This window comes from Eleutherodactylus coqui, chromosome 8 (assembly GCF_035609145.1).
Source record: "Eleutherodactylus coqui strain aEleCoq1 chromosome 8, aEleCoq1.hap1, whole genome shotgun sequence".
Lineage (NCBI taxonomy): Eukaryota > Metazoa > Chordata > Amphibia > Anura > Eleutherodactylidae > Eleutherodactylus > Eleutherodactylus coqui.
Genome location: NC_089844.1, coordinates 5,506,565 through 5,527,697, shown reverse-complemented (window position 1 = coordinate 5,527,697; position 21,133 = coordinate 5,506,565). Strand labels below are relative to the sequence as shown.

At 52.4% G+C, this 21,133-nt stretch overlaps 1 protein-coding gene across 3 annotated transcripts in view; it reads right to left on the bottom strand.

The window, feature by feature from the left end:
- RAB3GAP1 (RAB3 GTPase activating protein catalytic subunit 1) overlaps nucleotides 1-21,133 on the bottom strand; it is a 170,911-nt gene that overhangs the window by 103,805 nt on the left and 45,973 nt on the right. For all 3 annotated transcript variants that reach the window (XR_010786308.1, XM_066575141.1, XM_066575142.1), the window contains 2 exons: nucleotides 6,678-6,794; nucleotides 1,097-1,262 (listed from right to left, as the gene is read on the bottom strand). Coding sequence is in view for 2 of the 3 variants with exons in the window: in XM_066575141.1 (XP_066431238.1) it covers nucleotides 1,097-1,262; nucleotides 6,678-6,794 (283 nt within the window). In the remaining variant the exon portion in view is untranslated. The remainder of the gene's footprint in view (nucleotides 1-1,096; nucleotides 1,263-6,677; nucleotides 6,795-21,133) is intronic.

Genomic DNA, 21,133 nt, shown 5'->3' with positions numbered 1-21,133 from the left:
GGACTTTAAACTTTATTCCTTGTGTCACTGTCTCTGGCTGTGGATGCCCACGCTGCTACCTATCCTAACGCTAATCCCTCACACTCCATATACTAGAATGAAGTCTGCAGATGGGTGACAAAGGCAGTTTATCATCACATCAGGAATGGCCGACAACATCCTCAATGTAGCGTTTCTGGCACTGGGTTAGAACCGCAGGTGTAGTAGCCGTGCAGATCTACAGAGTAGTCAGGGGAGAGCCAGGAGTCAGCAATGGTAGGACTAGTGTGCAGGACAAGGGAGGAGGCAGGTATTGTCAGGGGGAATGGCAGGTTGCTAACAGGAGGTCTCAGTTCGTTTGTAGCATAGCAGGTAATGGAGATGGACTATGGCTGTGGAGCACAATAATCACGCACAGAGGGAGTGGCAGGACAAGGCTTTTATAGTGAGCCTAATCAGGAGCTTGGCGGAGCTAGAACAGGTACTGGGTTTGCAGAATCTGGGAACAAGGCAAAGAGTCATGCATGGGAACTGTCCAAGGGCTGGATGGCTCAGCAGGGAGAGCTACGGAGTGGAGTACAGGAGCACAAGGTCTTTGGAACATGCACATTTTGGTCCGTCTCCCAGGAGTTCTCCTCTGGCTCGTATCCCTGCCACTGCACTAGATACTATTATCTTCCTCTGTGCCTTCTGGAATCAAGGATTTCTTCCACCACAAACTCATCTTGACCCTGCCAATTTACTAAAGGGGGGGTGGTTGCTGTATTCTGGCAAATGTGTTCTCCTGAAAAGGTTTAACTGGGATACATGGGCAGAGCTGGAACAGGTACTGGGTTTGTAGGATCTGGGAACAAGGCAGAGTCATGCATGGGAACTGTCTAAAGGCTGGATGGCTCAGCAGGGAGAGCTACTGACCGCAGTACAGGACGTCCTGGGTTCAATCTCTGACACTCAACATCCTATCCTCACTTACAAGAAAATCAGCTTAAGCCAGTTAACTCCTGTTCAGACTGACATTCTTAAGCGCAGATGAAACTTTATTCATTTCCTTTCATGTAGATTAATTAATGTCATTAGGGATCCACGTACTCACAGTACAAGGAAACGACATACGTACAATTTTGGACTTGAAGATGTCCAGAAGTCCTGAAAGATGGGTGTACTGATTCGGCACTTTCCGCAAATGCACCATCTCAAAGTCTGTGCGCACGCCCGGTCCTTGGCACTCGCCCACATAAAGCTTCCTCCATTTTTGATGAATTTGCACAAAGAGCGGGACCTGGCTGTAAGAAATACATTACTGCTGTTATTCTGTAGTCGCACAGGGATTTGTCCAGCAGCATACAATAAACACGGCCAACTCTCTCCGGCTATACAATTCCTATTAGGCAGGTTTAGTGGGCCGCGTGCAGCCCCCTCTCATGACAGCACTTTTATCAGCCATGTCCCCTACGAAGCAGCAGGTACTACAAGCTCACATGTTGGGAGTTATAGCAACAGAAGAGGCCGGCAGGCAATGACAGGTAGATGTGCAATGACAGGGCAATGTGGTCTCTGGGAGTAGCAGTCCGCTCGATGGGTCTCAAGAAACGCTCTATACAATGTTCAGCTTTATAGAATCTCTGCTAATCAACCCCAAACATCAGGTATCAACAGAAAGAAAACCTTACCAGTAAATACAAAGTCCTCGTGCCAAAAAGTTTTATCCATTCCTTGGAACATGGGAAAGTGCCATCTTCACCTTCTAGTAGCCTAGAAATGCTTAGAAACTGTGTCCCTTACCAATCAGTATGGATTGAGAGACAGTACGAGGTAGAGAGGACAGGCGAGAGGCAGGAGGGGCGAGAGACAGTACGAGGTAGAGAGGACAGGCGAGAGGCAGGAGGGGCGAGAGACAGTACGAGGTAGAGAGGACAGGCGAGAGGCAGGAGGGGCGAGAGACAGTACGAGGTAGAGAGGACAGGCGAGAGGCAGGAGGGGCGAGAGACAGTACGAGGTAGAGAGGACAGGCGAGAGGCAGGAGGAGCGAGAGACAGTACGAGGTAGAGAGGACAGGCGAGAGGCAGGAGGGGCGAGAGGCAGGAGGGGCGAGAGGCAGGAGGGGCGAGGAAACTGATGCAGGATATCTCAGTGTCAAGGGGAGAGGGAGGAAGGGGAGAGGGAGGAAGGGGAGAGGGAGGAAGGGGAGAGGGAGGAAGGGGAGAGGGAGGAAGGGGAGAGGGAGGAAGGGGAGAGGGAGGAAGGGGAGAGGGAGGAAGGGGAGAGGGAGGAAGGGGAGAGGGAGGAAGGGGAGAGGGAGGAAGGGGAGAGGGAGGAAGGGGAGAGGGAGGAAGGGGAGAGGGAGGAAGGGGAGAGGGAGGAAGGGGAGAGGGAGGAAGGGGAGAGGGAGGAAGGGGAGAGGGAGGAAGGGGAGAGGGAGGAAGGGGAGAGGGAGGAAGGGGAGAGGGAGGAAGGGGAGAGGGAGGAAGGGGAGAGGGAGGAAGGGGAGAGGGAGGAAGGGGAGAGGGAGGAAGGGGAGAGGGAGGAAGGGGAGAGGGAGGAAGGGGAGAGGGAGGAAGGGGCGAGGAAACTGATGCAGGATATCTCAGTTTCTGCATGACCTTCTGAGAGGCCCGAGGGCTATCATTGCAGATTGCTCATGAGCCATGCCTGTGGTGTGGCTGGATAGATCGCATGCCAGATAGCAGTATAATGTAATGCAATTAGCATTCTTCTGCCCTCTGGGGGCTAAAAAAATATGTTAAAAAAATAAGTTTAAAAAAGTTTTATTTAAAAAAAATAAAACGGTCAGAAAAGTTTTGAAAATAAAACCCTTTTGTCATATTTATAATAAAGAAATGTAAATAAAACAAAAATACCTGCTTGGCATCACTGCGTCCATAGAAGTCCGATCTATCAAAGTAACACGTTTACCCCGCACGGTGCAAGGCCTCAGAAAGCATAATTAATACACAATGAAAGAAATGCACTTTTTTGTCCAGCCTGTCTCCAAGAAAAAATGTAATAAGGAGCAATCAAAGAGTGACATGTACGACAATCTACGGGACGTCACACAAAGAACGAGCCGCGATAGGCCGATGGAAAAATAGAGGTACGGCGGTCAGGAGACGGAGGAAACAGATTAAAGGTCTTCGGGAAAAAATGAAAGTTGTACAGCAGAAAAAAAAACTATATAAGGGTGGTGTCGCCTGATAGCGCCGGCCGCAGAATAACCGCAGCATCCCCCTCCTTCCCTTGTTTTTACTTGGCCTGGAGGCGAATCAGCAGTCCAAGACGCTGGGAACAGGCAAATCGATGGCGGAATCAGGGAAAAGGATGGCACCAAGTAATACCCCACCCCACAAATATTGTCCTGGGAACAGAAGAATGTAATCCCTGCCCGCCCGGGCGTAAATGACTGGGAAGGACTTTCCACAAATGGGCATACACTTGTGTCCTATAGATGGCGCACGCTCAGAAGCTGAACCCGCATCATCCGCAGTAGGAGGCGGCAGAGACTGACAGAGGGAGGGCGCCCCTCCGATGACAGTACACAGTGCTGCAGTGTATTATCAGAGCATCATAGGGACCCCCTACAGGGGCAGAGAACATGGCAAAGAATAATCATCTTTATTTATATAGCGCCAACATATCCCGCAGCGGAAATAACACATGTTGTAGTGATCATAATGTAAATGGGTTTCTTACAGCAGCCTATGTAAATGTATATATATATATATTCATATATCCGCCTTCATACAAAATAGCTAGCAGTGAAATGGTTAACTGGTTCATTCTTGTGCTGGTATCCTGAAATATACTCCTACACAAGTTCTACAAGGTCCTGTGACGCCCTCCGCTCATAAGAGGGGGGGGGGGGGGGCTGCTCCTTATCTCCTCCCTTGGGTTCCTTAGTCCAGGCAGACATTGATAGTCTATTCTAGTTGTGTTTCCTGTAAATCCCGTGTTCACATAGCGACATACACCTGGGGTGTAAACATATGTTAATCAGCAGCATCATTACATACTAGGCCAATCAGGAGGTGTTGTGATGTTGGAAGGGTATGCATGTAATTGGTGCGTCATATTCAGTATAACTGTAGTGTACCAGAAGGGTATGGGGGCTCACAGGGAGCACCCCTGAGTCCAAATACATATATTCATGCATGAAGCTTCTCATTATAACCAATCTGGAGCAGACCAGTGAAATCTACTGGAATAGGACTTATTCCTATAACACATAGTAATCAGCTGATGGAAACAATAGGGGTGCGGGGCTCCAACGAGCTTACATACTACAAGTAATGGGGGGATACAGAAGGTAAAGGGCTGGAGATGTGCGCGGTATGGGGGGCTGGAGATGTGCGCGGTATGGGGGCTGGAGATGTGCACGGTAGGGGGGGGGTGTGATGTGCACGGTATGGGGGGGGGTGGAGATGTGCGCGGTAGGGGGGGGCTGGAGATGTGCGCGGTATGGGGGGGCTGGAGATGTGCGCGGTATGGGGGGGCTGGAGATGTGCGCGGTATGGGGGGGGGCTGGTGATGTGCACGGTATGGGGGGGGGGCTGGTGATGTGCACGGTATGGGGGGGGGGGGGCTGGTGATGTGTACGGTATGGGGGGGGGGGGCTGGTGATGTGTACGGTATGGGGGGGGGGGCTGGTGATGTGTACGGTATGGGGGGGGGGCTGGTGATGTGTACGGTATGGGGGGGGGGCTGGTAATGTGTACGGTATGGGGGGGGGGGGGGGGGGCTGGTGATGTGTACGGTATGGGGGGGGGGGGGGGGGGGGCTGGTGATGTGTACGGTATGGGGGGCTGGAGATGTGCACGGTATTGGGGGGCTGGAGATGTGCCCGGCATGGGGGGCTGGAGATGTGCCCGGCATGGGGGGCTGGAGATGTGCCCGGCATGGGGGGCTGGAGATGTGCCCGGCATGGGGGGCTGGAGATGTGCCCGGCATGGGGGGCTGGAGATGTGCCCGGCATGGGGGGGGGCTGGTGATGTGTACGGTATGGGGGGCTGGAGAGTGAGGGATGCTATATACAGACAATGGTCAGACATTTAGCAGTGTGATGGCAGGATCAGTATGACCTCAGGGGCAGTTGATGGTGGCTAGCAGGGACTGCAGTCAGTAGGTCAGGGAGCATGTTATCAGGGGGGTTTGGTTTAGGGGTTATGGTATGCCTCCCTGAAGAGAGGCTTTTTTAGAACACGTCTGAAGTTCTGTGGGTCTGGGATTGGCCGGATAGTTTTTGGTAGCGCGTTTCAGAGGAGCGGTGCTAAGTGTGGAAAAAAAACAAACAAATTCCACACTTTTCCATCTTTTTTAAAAACAAAGCCCACAATGAACTGGAGGCCCTTTTATCGCACACAGCAGGAGATTAGAAACAACATAAAGCAAAAGAATTGCCAAAATGCTTCCTTTGTTCATTCCACCTGCAGGCCGCATCACTAAGGGGTTAAACGTTAGGGTCTATAATCCTACTAGATGGTACAAGTCAGGTAACACTTGATCTCGCGCCTCCTGCCTCTTCAGTGTGCCGCCGCGAAGGGTTAATGCGTAGATCTTGGGGCCGGGAGTAAAGTGATGCATAGTGTGACAATGGCGTGTGACAACACTCTGACTGTAATGTATGCGCATATTTAACGGGGACAGGGAGCAGCCCGCGGGCGACAGCCATCCCCGCGGCTCCCAGGGGGCTTCAAGCGGCTGTCGTAATAAAGAATAATGGAGGCCGGATATTTATAGTTCCCAGAAGCTGCAGGAAATATTTAGCTCATCTACAAATCAGGCGGCTCCGCTGGGAGTTGTAGTAACCAGCTGCAGACCGGCGCTGGGGAACACGTTAACCCCTTCTTGTCTGACCTCTCACTTTACTTGGCCACCATTTTCTCAGTGCTTTACAAGTAGATGGGCGCCAATCAATGGCAATCGGCACTCGTCTAGCAGGCCTATGCCCCGGCCGATCAGGCGTCGGCACATCACCCTGCTCACACGGGAAGCCGAGCCACAGGGGCACATCAGCAAGCTGATCAGACAACATTTGCACTTTTGCATGTCGTTCACGTGAATGAGCTTACCCGATATCGGACATGAAAAGGCCCTTGAGACATCGGTTAAAGGGGAGGTCTAGGACTGAACTACTGAGGATGGGTCATCTACAGTCCATCAGCAGGGGTGCACCGCTCAGGATTCCCAATGATCAGCTGTTACCTAGCCTGCTGTCAGTGTGGAGGAAGCAAGAAGCAGACAGCGCCGCACACGTTGCAGTGGCCTGAGTTGGTATTACATCGAATTCAATGGCAGCTACGCCTGCAGTTACCAACCTGGGCCACTGTAATGTGTGCGGCGCTGTCTGACGATTCTGGCCCCATACAAACTGACAACGGCCCGGGTAACATCTCATCACCAGGGGTCCCAAACAAGGGGCCCCTGCCCATAAACCATTAATGGTCTGTCCTAAGCATTGGCGATCAGCAGCTCCATGCTAGAAGAGTCTTTTAAGGCATTTCCCTCATTAAAGGTCCTGCTTGGTTATGTCAGTGTGAAGGAAAGCTTCCAATCCTTCTGCTGTGTCATCTTGGGTTGCTCCATCCGTCCCTCATGCTTTACACTGCAGCTAAGGACATACGAGGCATGGAAGAGTCTGTACTGGCAGGTTTTACGAGGTGATTGGAGGGATACGCTGGAGCAGACGGACAGTGACTAGTACTTACCAGCCGGTGTTCCCAAGAGCAATGGCCACGGAGCTGAGGAGCAGATTGCACTTGGATTCGCTGATGACGGCATCATTGGCAGCTGGAGAGACGACTACGAATTCGCGCAGGCCGTACCTGGAAGAGATGCAGAATACTAATTAACGCCGGAGCCCGTGTCATTCTCGCGCCTTGCCGGCGTTGGGCTCATTAATCACACTGGCCCAGTTTTGCAGTGATTGGATCATTATGGCGTTGGGCTCCGTGTGCTTTTGTGCGTTCGCTGTGATCTCACATATATGTGGCGCGGATCACCTCCAACGGCGGGCACATTGTGGGAATGATCAGTGATTGTTATGCATTGTCCCAGGAGCGCAGAGGCTGCTGATCCTCATATCAACGGACGCAACAAAGAGGATATGAAACAGCGCCCCCTGCAGGCCAGTGTGGACACAGCAACATGACATCACCTCGCGGCCATGTCAGAAACGTGCAGCGACTTCTGGGCACCCCAGACGGTTATATTCTTATAAATCTGCAACATAACTCACAGTCCTGTCATGGGTTAATGCGGCGCAGGGCTCGCGGTCCTGTCACGGGTTAATGCGGCGCAGGGCTCGCGGTCCTGTCACGGGTTAATGTGGCGCAGGCCTCGCGGTCCTGTCACGGGTTAATGCGGCGCAGGCCTCGCGGTCCTGTCACGGGTTAATGCGGCGCAGGGCTCGCGGTCCTGTCACGGGTTAATGCGGCGCAGGGCTCGCGGTCCAGTCACGGGTTAATGCGGCGCAGGGCTCGCGGTCCTGTCACGGGTTAATGCGGCGCAGGGCTCGCGGTCCTGTCACGGGTTAATGCGGCGCAGGGCTCGCGGTCCTGTCACGGGTTAATGCGGCGCAGGGCTCGCGGTCCTGTCACGGGTTAATGCGGCGCAGGGCTCGCGGTCCTGTCACGGGTTAATGCGGCGCAGGGCTCGCGGTCCTGTCACGGGTTAATGCGGCGCAGGGCTCGCGGTCCTGTCACGGGTTAATGCGGCGCAGGGCTCGCGGTCCTGTCACGGGTTAATGCGGCGCAGGGCTCGCGGTCCAGTCACGGGTTAATGCGGCGCAGGGCTCACGGTCCAGTCACGGGTTAATGCGGCGCAGGGCTCACGGTCCAGTCACGGGTTAATGCGGCGCAGGGCTCGCGGTCCAGTCACGGGTTAATGCGGCGCAGGGCTCGCGGTCCAGTCACGGGTTAATGCGGCGCAGGGCTCGCGGTCCTGTCACAGGTTAATGCGGCGCAGGGCTCGCGGTCCTGTCACAGGTTAATGCGGCGCAGGGCTCGCGGTTTAAGTCTTGCAAAAAGATTACTTATTTGTTAAAAAAAATTTAAATCATCCAAAATGATTTTAAAAGCTGTTTTTTTCCAGACGGCCCCGGATGCCCCGACGGCCCTTCACTACATAGTATGCGAGGCAGAAAAAAGACAAATGTTCGTCCAGTTCAGCCCGATTCTACTCCCAGAGGAAGAAAAACCCCAATGGGGCAGAAGACAATTTACCCCCATTTTGGGGAAAAACATGACCCCCCCATCTAGTGGCGTTGGGCTCCTTCGCCCCTCAGATCCGCAGCAGTTTGTCGCGGCGTAGATCCCACTCGGTGATGAAATGGCTCTGCAGGAATATCGGCCCCTGCGGACAGGAAGCTTCTTGTAGTTGCTGCAGATTAGATGGCGGTGCTGACATGTTCTGTGCAGCTGACAGGAAGGGGTCAGCGATTCATGCTGCTTGCACCAAATTCTGCCCTCCCATCCCCACATAAATCTGTCTCCATCTGACCAGGAGATGTTTCTCCACTGCTCAGTGATACAAGTTTTGCGCTCTTTTGCCCGCTGGAGTCTTCCTGTTTCTCTTACACACAATGGCGCTGGAGCTGGTCGTCCGCTGTTATACCATCCGTGCGGAGGAGCGGCGAGTTGTGCGTTCGGACACGTTAGTTGGAGCTCCAGCGTTGTATTCAGCTGACTGTGCAGCCTGTTGGTCAGAACGATTCCTGACATCCTCCTCCGACCCCTTTCAGTGATGAGTTGTTTCCATCCACAGGATCCCCTTTCGCTGGATATTTTTCTCGATCGTGCCATTCTTGGTATACTCTCCACCCCGTTACATGATATCCCCCCTCCCCTGCGGTTGGCGGTGAGACCCCGGCTAGTCAGGCACTGATGCCCGGCCTCGCTGGAAGTCGCTCTGATCGCTGGATCTTCCATCTAATGTGGATTCGCACTGAGGCTGTTTCACAGAACACTGGTCATGTGACTTTATGCCGCACGCCGAGGACACGGGGGGAATTACCGTACAGGGGAGCGCCAATCATAAGAGGCCTGGGGATGGGGGTGTCATGCAGGGTAGGACCAATCATGAGAGGCTGGGCGGTGGGGGTGGGGGCGGTGTCATGCAGGCCAGGGGATCGGGGGGGGGGGGGGGGGGTCATGCAGAGTAGGGCCAATCATGAGAGGCCAGGGGATTGGGGGGGGTGTCATGCAGAGTAGGACCAATCATGAGAGGCCAGGGACTGGTCAGTGTAAACATTGGACTCAAGCAGGGCAGGAGGGGGCAGCACAGGACGCCCGCTATGTTAGTTTGGGGAGCAGATAGCAGGAATGTCCCAGATGTAAGGCAGCAGCTGACATCATTAGGAGAATCTAGAAGGTTCCCATTTTGCGGCCTCTCAGTAACGAGGAGACGCCAACAACTGTCAGCTGCAGCATTAATGAGACGGAATGTAACAAATGACCGTCCACAACTCTACTGTGTAGCCGCAGGCAGGGATCACGCACCGCCGCAGGGATAGACACAAGGCATATGGAACTAGTTGGGAATCATTATCAGACCAGAAGCCCTAAAACTCATTTACAATTTCCAGCATAAAAAAAAAAGACTAAAAATTCAAGATTCTTGATGCACCCTGGCGCTGCAGGGAACAAGTCCAGCTGGGGGCAGCACTGAGCTGCACCCGTCTCCTTCCCCTCCTGGCAGCTGACACTATAGTCCATTCTCACTTTCTCTGCGCAAGCAGACGGCTTCATCACTACTAAAATGAATGGGAACTTATGCTGTAATACCAAACCCAGCCCCTGCAGTGGGAACAGCGCTGTGCACTTCCTGCAGAAGTCAGCTAAGTGCACATGAGCAGAGGCCTGGTGAGCAGCTGATCAGTAGGGATCTCAGATGACAGACCCCCACCCATCTAATATGGACGGCCTAACCCAAGGAGAAACCATCTACAGTTGACAGCCCCTTTAACTGAAGAGAGAGGATGCAGTATTTTAACGGTATTGCTGGGGGTGACTGTGCATCAATGGAGTATCGTCAGTACTGTGTCCCTGAAGAACTTGCCTTGGAATCCCTGTAGTAACAAGGGGCCCGTGCTGCAAACCTCCTTCTGTCTTGGGGTACATCGTGGGACACCAAGTAATAGACATTCCCCCAGTGCTGAATGGCTTCTTCTATCCATGGGATCAAACACCGAAGACAAGCGGCATGAGACAGCGGCAGCGTGCTGCGATCAGGCGCACTGCGAAACACGGCGGCGCCTGGCGCTCATCCTAATAATCGCCGTTCAGCTGGCAGGCTAGACGCGGGCGCGGCGTGGCGGGCTGGAGAGAGTGGGGTGCTATACATAGACAATGTTCAGGCCATACAGTGGCTGCATCGGGGTGACTGCAGGGGACGGTTAATGGCAGCTGGCAGGGATTTCAGTCAGGAGGTCAGGGAGGATGTTATTAGGGGGGTACAGAGAGGTTTGGTTTAGGGGGATATGGTATGCCTCCCTGAGGAGGGGCATATTTAGGGCACGCCTGAAGTTGTGTGCGTCAGAGATTACCCAGATAGTAAGGGATAGCGTGTTTCAGAGAACCGTGCTGCTCTAGAGAAGTCTTTGAGGCGGGAATGAGAGGTTAGAGTTAAAGGGGCGCTCAGTCTGGTTTCATTAGCAGAGCGGAGAGCCGGGGCTGGGTGATGGATTGAGATGAGGGATACAATGTAGGGCGGGGCAGTGCTGTGGATGAGGGATACAATGTAGGGTGGTGCTGTGGATGAGGGATACAATGTAGGGCGGTGCGGTGCTGTGGATGAGGGATACAATGTAGGGTGGTGCTGTGGATGAGGGATACAATGTAGGGTGGAGCGCTGCTGTGGATGAGGGATACAATGTAGGGTGGAGCGCTGCTGTGGATGAGGGATACAATGTAGGGCGGCGCTGTGGATGAGGGATACAATGTAGGGCGGTGCTGTGGGTGAGGGATACAATGTAGGGCGGCGGGGTGCTGTGGATGAGGGATACAATGTAGGGTGGAGCGCTGCTGTGGATGAGGGATACAATGTAGGGCGGCGCTGTGGATGAGGGATACAATGTAGGGCGGTGCTGTGGGTGAGGGATACAATGTAGGGCGGTGCTGTGGGTGAGGGATACAATGTAGGGCGACGCGGTGCTGTGGATGAGGGATACAATGTAGGGCGGCGCGGTGCTGTGGATGAGGGATACAATGTAGGGCGGCGCTGTGCTGTGGATGAGGGATACAATGCAGGGTGGTGCGGTGCTGTGGATGAGGGATACAATGTAGGGCGGCGCGGTGCTGTGGATGAGGGATACAATGTAGGGCGGCGCGGTGCTGTGGATGAGGGATACAATGTAGGGCGGCGCGGTGCTGTGGATGAGGGATACAATGTAGGGTGGCACGGTGCTGTGGATGAGGGATACAATGTAGGGCGGTGTGGTGCTGTGGATGAGGGATACAATGTAGGGCGGAGCGGTGCTGTGGATGAGGGATACAATGTAGGGTGGCGCGGTGCTGTGGATGAGGGACACAATGTAGGGCGGTGTGGTGCTGTGGATGAGGGATACAATGTAGGGCGGCGTGGTGCTGTGGATGAGGGATACAATGTAGGGCGGCGCGGTGCTGTGGATGAGGGATACAATGTAGGGAGGGGCGGTGCTGTAGATGAGGGATACAATGTAGGGCGGAGCGGTGCTGTAGATGAGGGATACAATGTAGGGCAGCACAGTGCTGTGGATGAGGGATACAATGTAGGGCGGCGTGGTGCTGTGGATGAGGGATACAATGTAGGGCGGAGCGGTGCTGTGGATGAGGGATACAATGTAGGGCGGAGCGGTGCTGTGGATGAGGGATACAATGTAGGGCGGCGCGGTGCTGTGGATGAGGGATACAATGTAGGGCGGCTCGGTGCTGTAGATGAGGGATACAATGTAGGGCGGTGCTGTGGATGAGGGATACAATGTAGGGTGGCTCGGTGCTGTGGATGAGGGATACAATGTAGGGCGGTGCTGTGGATGAGGGATACAATGTAGGGCGGCGCGGTGCTGTACATGAGGGATACAATGTAGGGCGGAGTGGTGCAGTGGATGAGGGATACAATGTAGGGCGGAGCGGTGCTGTGGATGAGGGATACAATGTAGGGAGGCGCTGTGGATGAGGGATACAGTGTAGGGCGGCGCGGTGCTGTAGATGAGGGATACAATGTAGGGCGGCGTGGTGCTGTGGATGAGGGATACAATGTAGGGCGGCGCGGTGCTGTGGATGAGGGATACAATGTAGGGCGGCGCGGTGCTGTGGATGAGGGATACAATGTATGGTGGCGCAGTGCTGTGGATGAGGGATACAATGTAGGGCGGCGCGGTGCTGTGGATGAGGGATACAATGTAGGGCGGCGTGGTGCTGTGGATGAGAGATACAATGTAGGGCGGCATGGTGCTGTGGATGAGGGATACAATGTAGGGCGGCGTGGTGCTGTGGATGAGGGATACAATGTAGGGCGGCGTGGTGCTGTGGATGAGAGATACAATGTAGGGCGGCGCGGTGCTGTGGATGAGGGATACAATGTAGGGCGGCGCAGTGCTGTGGATGAGGGATACAATGTAAGGTGGCGCGGTGCTGTGGATGAGGGATACAATGTAGGGCAGTGCTGTGGATGAGGGATACAATGTAGGGAGGTGCGGTGCTGTGGATGAGGGATACAGTGTAGGGCGGCGCGGTGCTATGGATGAGGGATACAATGTAGGGCGGAGCGGTGCTGTGGATGAGGGATACAATGTAGGGTGGCGCGGTGCTGTGGATGAGGGATACAATGTAGGGTGGCGTGGTGCTGTGGATGAGGGATACAATGTAGGACGGCGCGGTGCTGTGGATGAGGGATACAATGTAGGGTGGCGTGGTGCTGCGGATGAGGGATACAATGTAGGGCGGTGCTGAGGATGAGGGATACAATGTAGGGAGGTGCGGTGCTGTGGATGAGGGATACAATGTAGGGCGGCGCGGTACTGTGGATGAGGGATACAATGTAGGGCGGTGCGGTGCTGTGGATGAGGGATACAATGTAGGGCGGTGCGGCGCTGTGGTGAGCGTGAATTGTATTCTGCATTTGGCGGGCAGCCAGCGCAGTGACCGGCACAGGGCAGAGGCGTCCAAGTAGCGGCTGGACAGGAAGATGAGCCTGGCTGCGGCATTCAGGATGGATTGGAGGGTGTAGAGTCTGGTCCAGGGGGCCGATCAGCAGAGAGCTGTAATAATCCAGCCGGGTGTGGATGAGGGCAACAGAGAGCGTTTTAGCGCGTCGCGGTGAGAAAGAGGCGCAGCCTTGCGATCTTCTTGAGGTACAGCTGACATGTTCGAAGGGCTGTGTAGATGGAGAAGAGGAGGGGGCCAAAAACCGAGCCATGGGGAACCCCAACAGCAAGGGGGAGGGGGCCGAGGACCGAGCCTTAGGGATCCCAACAGCAAGGGGAAGAGGAGAGGCCGAGGACTGAGCTCTGGAGGACCCCAACAGCAAAGGAAAGAGGAGGGCAGGTAGAGCCAACAAAGCAGACACTGAATGAGCGGTCAGATATGTAGTAGGAGAACCAGGAGAGGGCAGTGTCCTTTAGGCCGATGGAGTTAAGCATACTGAGGAGGCGTTTGTGGTCGATAGTGTCGAATGCTGCGGAGAGGTCGAGGAGGATCAGTAGGGAGTAATCACCCCTCCATTTGGCTGTCAGGAGGTCGTTTGATACCCTTGTAAGGGCAGTTTCTGTTGAGTGTAGAGGGAAGAAGCCAGACTGTAGGGGGTCAAGAAGTGAGTTTTCTGATAGATGGCTAATAAGATAGGCGTAAACCAGGGGTTCTAGCAGCTTGGAGATGAAGGGGATGTTGGAGACTTGGTCGGTAGTTGGCAGCACCGGTCGAGTCAAGAGTCGGTTTCTTTAGTAGAGGGATTTGATAGTGTGTTTGAATGAGGAGAGGAAGATGCCAGAGGTCAGAGAAAGATTGAATATAGTGCTGAGATGGGAGATGACCACCAGGTAGAGGGACCGGAGGAAGTGTGAGGGGAGAGGGTCACTACTGCAGGTGGTGGGGCGAGCAGAGGAAAGCAATCTAGAGAGTCTACTTCCTCTGTTGTTGGTTTGAGTACAGGCAGTGAACAAGAGCTAAACGCAGTACAGATGAGACTACGGTCGGGGTAGTCTGGGATTGGGAGGTTATTTCCTGCTGGATGTCGTCGATTTTCTTTTTGAAGTAAGCAGCCAGCTCTTCAGCACTGAGATCCGTCAAAGTGTGAAAAGGGATATAAGTCTTGAAGGATACAACGTATTTATAAGAAACCAGACCTAATAAAAGGGGAGGAGGTGTTGTGTTGTATGTTAGGAGAACATTCATCTCCACAGAGATTCAAGCTTCAGAGCTGGGAGTTCTGTAGAAACTGTTTGGGGAAGAATACAAGGAGAGAACAACAGAAAGGACACCATTGTAGGCATTTACTACAGGCCGCCTGGACAAGCAGAAGATATGGATGAACTATATCTACATCATAGTAACATAGTATGTAAGGCTGAATGAAGACAATGTCCATCTAGTCCAGCCTGTCTATCCTCCTTTGTTGATCCAGAGGAAGGCAAAAAAAACCCCAAGGTCAGAAGCCAATTAGCCCTTTTGGGGAAAAAATTCCTTCCCGACTCCCTAATGGCAAGGACATCAGATGGCCAAGCTCTCAAAGAAGCCCAACATAGTGATCATGGGAAATTTTACCCATCTAGACATTTGTTGGGAATCTCTCAGGTAAAAGTAATGGATCCAACAGGTTCTTATCCGCTCTTGCTGACAACGTTATCTTCCAGAAGGTCGAAGGAAAAACAAGGGGATCTGCTATCTTGGACCTAATTCTTACCAACAGGGAGGGAATGGTTGAGGAAGTACGGGTGGCTGAGACCTTAGGAGGCAGTGATCATGATATCCTTGGATGGTGGATAACAAGGGGAGGAAGACCTGAGAAGACTCAGACTTCAAGGTTGGATTTCAGAAAGGCAGATTTTACTGAACTCAGAAAGAGGAAGAATCCAATGGCCGGATGTTCTTAAGGACAGAAATGTCGAAGAAGGTTGGGAAATATTGTGGAATGAGATTCTCAAAGCACAATCGTTACCAATCCCTAAAAGAAGGAAGAATGGGAAGCATTTAAAGAGACCCGGATGGATGAACACAGAACTTGTACACATGTTATAGAGGAAGAAAAATATGTTTATCAAATGGAAAGAGGGGGAAATATCTAAAGAAGAATATAATGGGGTCTGCAGAAACTGTAGGGCAAGTGTCAGAAAAGATAAAGCTGATAATGAATTGAGGCTTGTAAGAGAGGCCAAAAGCAATAAAAAAAGGATTTTGGGGGGGGTCAAAAGCAAAAGAAAAGTCAAAGATGCTATTGGATGCTTACGGGATGAAAATGGTGAATTGGTTAAGAATGATGTTGAGAAGGAAGAACTTTTAAATTCCTATTTTGTATCCGTTTTCTCTCAGAAAGTAGATGGAACATTAACTGATCTTCCCTGTGCTATTGGGGGAATAAAAGAATGCAGGCTATCTATAAGCAGGGAGATGGTGAGGGAACACTTAGCTAACTTACATGAATTCAAGTCTCAAGGTCCAGATGACTTACATCCTAGGATACTAAAGGAAGCAGCGGAGGTAATTGCTGAACCACTCAACGGAATCTGGGAATATTTTTTTTTTCTTGACCTTAGTTAAGCATTTGACAAAGTATCTCATACCATACTTATTGAAAAAAAATGACCAAATCTGGGATTGACAAGACAACTGTTAGGTGGATTCACAACCGGCTGAGTGATCGTACTCCAAGAGTGGTCATAAATGGCTGCACATCCAAGTGGAAGAATGTATCAAGTGGGGACCACAAGGCTCTGCCCTAGGCCCAGTGTTGGTCAACATTGTTATAAATGATCTGGAGGAGGGAATTGATGGGAAACTGATCAAATTTGCTGACAACACAAAGCTAGGAGGGATAGCTAACACTAGGAAAGAGAGAGAGAGGATTCAAAAAGATCCAGAAAAGCTTGCACAGTGGTCGGCGACTAACAGAATGGTATTTAACTAGGAGAAATGCAAAGTCCTACATCTGGGCAAGAAAAATGAAGAAAGCACATACAGAATAGGAGGAATTGGGCTAAGCAGCAGCGCATGTGTAAAAGACTTGGGTATACAAATAGATCATAGACTGAACATGAGTCAACAATGTGATGCAGCAGCCAAAAAGGCAAACACAATTCTGGGATGTATTAAGAGAAGCACAGAGTCTAGATCATGTGAGGTCATTATCCCCTCTACTCTTCCTTAGTCAGACCTCATCTGGAATACTGGGTCCAGTTCTGGGCACCCCACTTTATAATAGACATAGACAAACTGGAGCGAGTTCAGAGAAGAGTTACCAAGATGGTGAGCGGTCTACAAATCATGTCCTATGAGGAACGGGTAAAGGATCTGGTAATGTTTAGCAGAAGAGAAGGCTGAGAGGAGACTTAATAGCGGTCTACAAATATCTGAAGGGCTAGATACATTGTGGGGAGAGAAGACCACGTACTCCTCCACCCCGCCTGTCTTCTGCTCTTGGGGTATGGGAGAACTGCAGGCCATTGCCTCCACGTTTCTCTGAGAGCTAATAAATTTAGGGATTTAGTAGTGAACAAGTTGTGGATGGTGGGGAGTTTATTGTCAGGATAGTTCCTCCACTGCTGGCCTCTATTTTTGGAAACCACTTATAGAACTAGTTATGTCTAACTGGATAAATATATATATTCCTGCACCTTGTGGCCAATATTCTTTTTTTAACAATTCACTGCTTGCTGGAGGACTTGCAGCCTTTTACTGCCATCTAGTGGCCTTTTATTGTAACTACACCTTTGTATGCACTTTATACTGCAGATCACCAACTGGAGATTTGAGGAACTATTCTACATTCCCCCTCCGTAGCCTGCGAATAAATGGGTGGACTTTTGAAATGGGGATCTGCGATACGGCCCCTCAATAATGTCACTGCATCTCGTAAATGAGCTGGCACCTCTGCATGATATTTTGGATTGGTGACCCTCCTGCTGAGTCTTCTAGCGCTGCTTCCCCATCCTCCTCAGGTAGTCCGCTCCGGCTGCTAGCATTGACAATATGGATTCGGACAGGAATGGGATCTGAAGGTCGCCCTCAAGTCTCTTTCTACATTAAACAGAAACTACATATAAAAGAGAAACGGACGCTGTGAAACCAGAAATGAGGGATACAGAGCTGCGGGCATGGGATGGCACACCAGTCTGACCAACACCAAGAACATTCAGTCTGCCCTCGAAGACCTGGAAGCCAGCAGCTGTAATACACGGGAGGTCACCCAGGTTATAGCGGATCTATTGGACGAACCCCAAAGCACTGGGCAGGATACGTCGTACACGTGGTCCTAAACCAGACCACCAGCGGCCTTGTGATGGGATGTGCCACGTCCATTTCTGTACAGGAAACACTTATGGCTATGGCACGGAAGAATGCGCATTTCTCTTCCTTAGATTCTCAAATGACCTTTCTGCCAGACCGACTGCAACGCACCTGAACTGTGGCGGGCCCTTAAACCCCTACCGAAGGAGCTCTGCTCCGAGAACATCCTCCATCACCGGGGTCTGCCTTTTCAACAGCTCCTAACTGGAGGAAACCCGCGACCTTCCGGAGCCGGGGAGATCTTCCTACCTTTCTCAGCACACAGCAACGTCCCATGATCTGTGACAGCCCACCTTATGATTATACACCCTGCTGTTAACCCAATCGTGCAATATGGGCTAATACCGTGGCCCCTTGTACTGCGCCGTGCTCTTGACTATTTTGTTATATGCCTATCTTGTGAGAAGCTCAAGAGCCCATTACTTACCTGGGCTTTCATATCATCTACTCTACCTTGATGACCATTCTCATCATCTATGGTCCTGGCAGACCGTTATTTGTTGCCCGCTATTAGACTCATAGAATAGTAGAGATGGAAGGGTCCCCCAGGGTCATCGGGTCCTCCGGGGGTCATCGGGTCCCCCAGGGTCATCGGGTCCAACCCCCTGCTCAGTGCAGGATTCACTCGATCATCCCAGACAGATATCTGTCCAGCGTTTGTTTGAACACTTTCATTGTAGGAGAACTCACCACCTCCTGTAGCAACCTGTTCCAAAGCGATTTTTGAGTGATCATTGCTCCATGTAAATAGGCCTTTACCAGGGTGAAATGAGGGCATCTCCAACACTTTGTGGGGGGGGGGGGGGGGGGTGTCAAACTATCAACCTGTCGCACAAGGTGAACGCTGTTTAAATGCATAAGTCATGTGTACCCAAAAATGGTAGCAAAAAAACACTACAGCTCACCCCAATAAATGAGCCCTTACATAGCGCCATCAACGGAAAAGTAAGGCTACTGCGGGTGGAGTGTGAGAACACACGGACACAAACTGTGTTTTATTGTCGTACAGTTAAGCCCTGCAGCGTAAGGGGGGGGGGAGGGGATGAGGGGGGGGGGGGGGGGCGCGTATGAAAGGAGATTTTACTAATTAAAAAAAAGTAAGAAACAAAAACCCTTTTGCCACATTTATAATAAAAGAATCGAAATATAACAAGAACACATACTTGGTATCGCTGCGGTCGTAAAAGTCTGACCTATCAAAGTAATGCATTATTTACTGCGCGCGGTCATCGGCAGAAAAAAAGAGAGAGAATGCAAGAAATGTGCTTTTTGGTCACCCTGCTCCGAGAAAAAGATGCAAGATAAAGCGATACAAAAGTGGCATGCATTCCAAAATCACACCAAGGCGAACTACAGGCCGGCACACAACGACTGTGGACGGAAAAACGTAATGGCCGTCAGACGATGGCGGCAGAAAAGAATAAAAAACGGCCAAAGTGCCCCAGTGTGGCGTGGCAGTGACACAGCAGGCCGGGGGCAGCCTCAGTGCGTCTGGTTTCTACGGCGCACACGGAGGCCGGAATTTCTTTTTTTTTTTTTCATTTTACTCCACTTTTAATCAGTAAATTTTTATTGTCCTTTTCGATACATACGACTTGTGCAAGCATCAACGTTGTCAACTGTTCATCATTAACATAAGCATTGCATGTTACAGCTTTAAGTGGGGGGGGGGGATGACCAAGGGAAAGAGGTGGGGGGGGGGGGAGGGATGACCAAGGGAAAGAGGGGGGGGGGGAGGGAAGGGATGACCAAGGGAAAGAGGTGGGGGGGAGGTGGAGGGAAGGGATGACCAAGAGAAAGAGGGGGGGGGGGGGGAGAGAAGGGATGACCAAGGGAAAGAGGTGGGGGGGGATGACCAAGGGAAAGTCTAAACTTAACTTCAAGGTACCTTAGAAGATATTGAATATTGGTCTGTCGGTCGATCGTCAGAGTCATACAGGAATGGCTTAGCGGTTTCCCAATCTGTTTGTGTTCTTAGAGGGAGGTGGGACCCCGATAGGCATTGGAGTTATTTCAGAAGCTGAGCCCCTATAACTTGTGTGTAGGATGTGAGAGGTTGGAGAATGATAAGCTAGTTAGCCGTCGGCATTTTCATTGTCTGGAACCAACCTGCCCAGTCTTTTCAGTATTGAGCTGCAGTGTCTTTTTGGAGGGCAATTAGTTTTTCGTGTACACAGTTTAAAGAAATGGAGTCTTGCATCTCCTCTATGGAGGGGATACACTTAGATCTCCACTTCCTTGCTACAAGTATTCGCGAGGTGTGGAGTATGTGGCACACTATTACTCTGTGGCTCCTGGGTATGTTTCCTATACCCAGTAGGAGGAGGGCTAGCTCGGGTTCGAGTTTCCCTGAAGTAGGTAGTACATTGGATATGCATTGTGAGATCTTACTCCAGTAGTGGGATATATGGGGGCAAGACCAAGATATATGAAATAATGAGCCAGTTCCCCCACATCCCCTCCTGCATTGGGGAGTCATCTGCGACAGCCTTAATGGGGAGCAGTACCATCTAGTCAGGAGTTTCTGGTACTGTTCCCAGTGTGAGGCACAAGAGGAGGATCTGTGAGCCCATCTCACGTCCTCGCACCCCATCTCCCGGATCTGTGAGCCCATCTCACGGCCTCGCACCCCATCTCCCGGATCTGTGAGCCCATCTCACGGCCTCGCACCCCATCTCCCGGATCTGTGAGCCCATCTCACGGCCACGCACCACATCTCCCGGATCTGTGAGCCCATCTCACGGCCTCGCACCACATCTCCCGGATCTGTGAGCCCATCTCACGGCCTCGCACCACATCTCCCGGATCTGTGAGCCCATCTCACGGCCTCGCACCACATCTCCCGGATCTGTGAGCCCATCTCACGGCCTCGCACCACATCTCCCGGATCTGTGAGCCCATCTCACGGCCTCGCACCACATCTCCCGGATCTGTGAGCCCATCTCACGGCCTCGCACCACATCTCCCGGATCTGTGAGCCCATCTCACGGCCTCGCACCACATCTCCCGGATCTGTGAGCCCATCTCACGGCCTCGCACCACATCTCCCGGATCTGTGAGCCCATCTCACGGCCTCGCACCACATCTCCCGGATCTGTGAGCCCATCTCCCGGATCTGTGAGCCCATCTCACGGCCTCGCACCACATCTCCCGGATCTGTGAGCCCATCTCACGGCCTCGCACCACATCTCCCGGATCTGTGAGCCCATCTCACGGCCTCGCACCACATCTCCCGGATCTGTGAGCCCATCTCACGGCCTCGCACCACATCTCCCGGATCTGTGAGCCCATCTCACGGCCTCGCACCACATCTCCCGGATCTGTGAGCCCATCTCACGGCCTCGCACCACATCTCCCGGATCTGTGAGCCCATCTCACGGCCTCGCACCACATCTCCCGGATCTGTGAGCCCATCTCACGGCCTCGCACCACATCTCCCGGATCTGTGAGCCCATCTCACGGCCTCGCACCACATCTCCCGGATCTGTGAGCCCATCTCACGGCCTCGCACCACATCTCCCGGATCTGTGAGCCCATCTCACGGCCTCGCACCACATCTCCCGGATCTGTGAGCCCATCTCACGGCCTCGCACCACATCTCCCGGATCTGTGAGCCCATCTCACGGCCTCGCACCACATCTCCCGGATCTGTGAGCCCATCTCACGGCCTCGCACCACATCTCCCG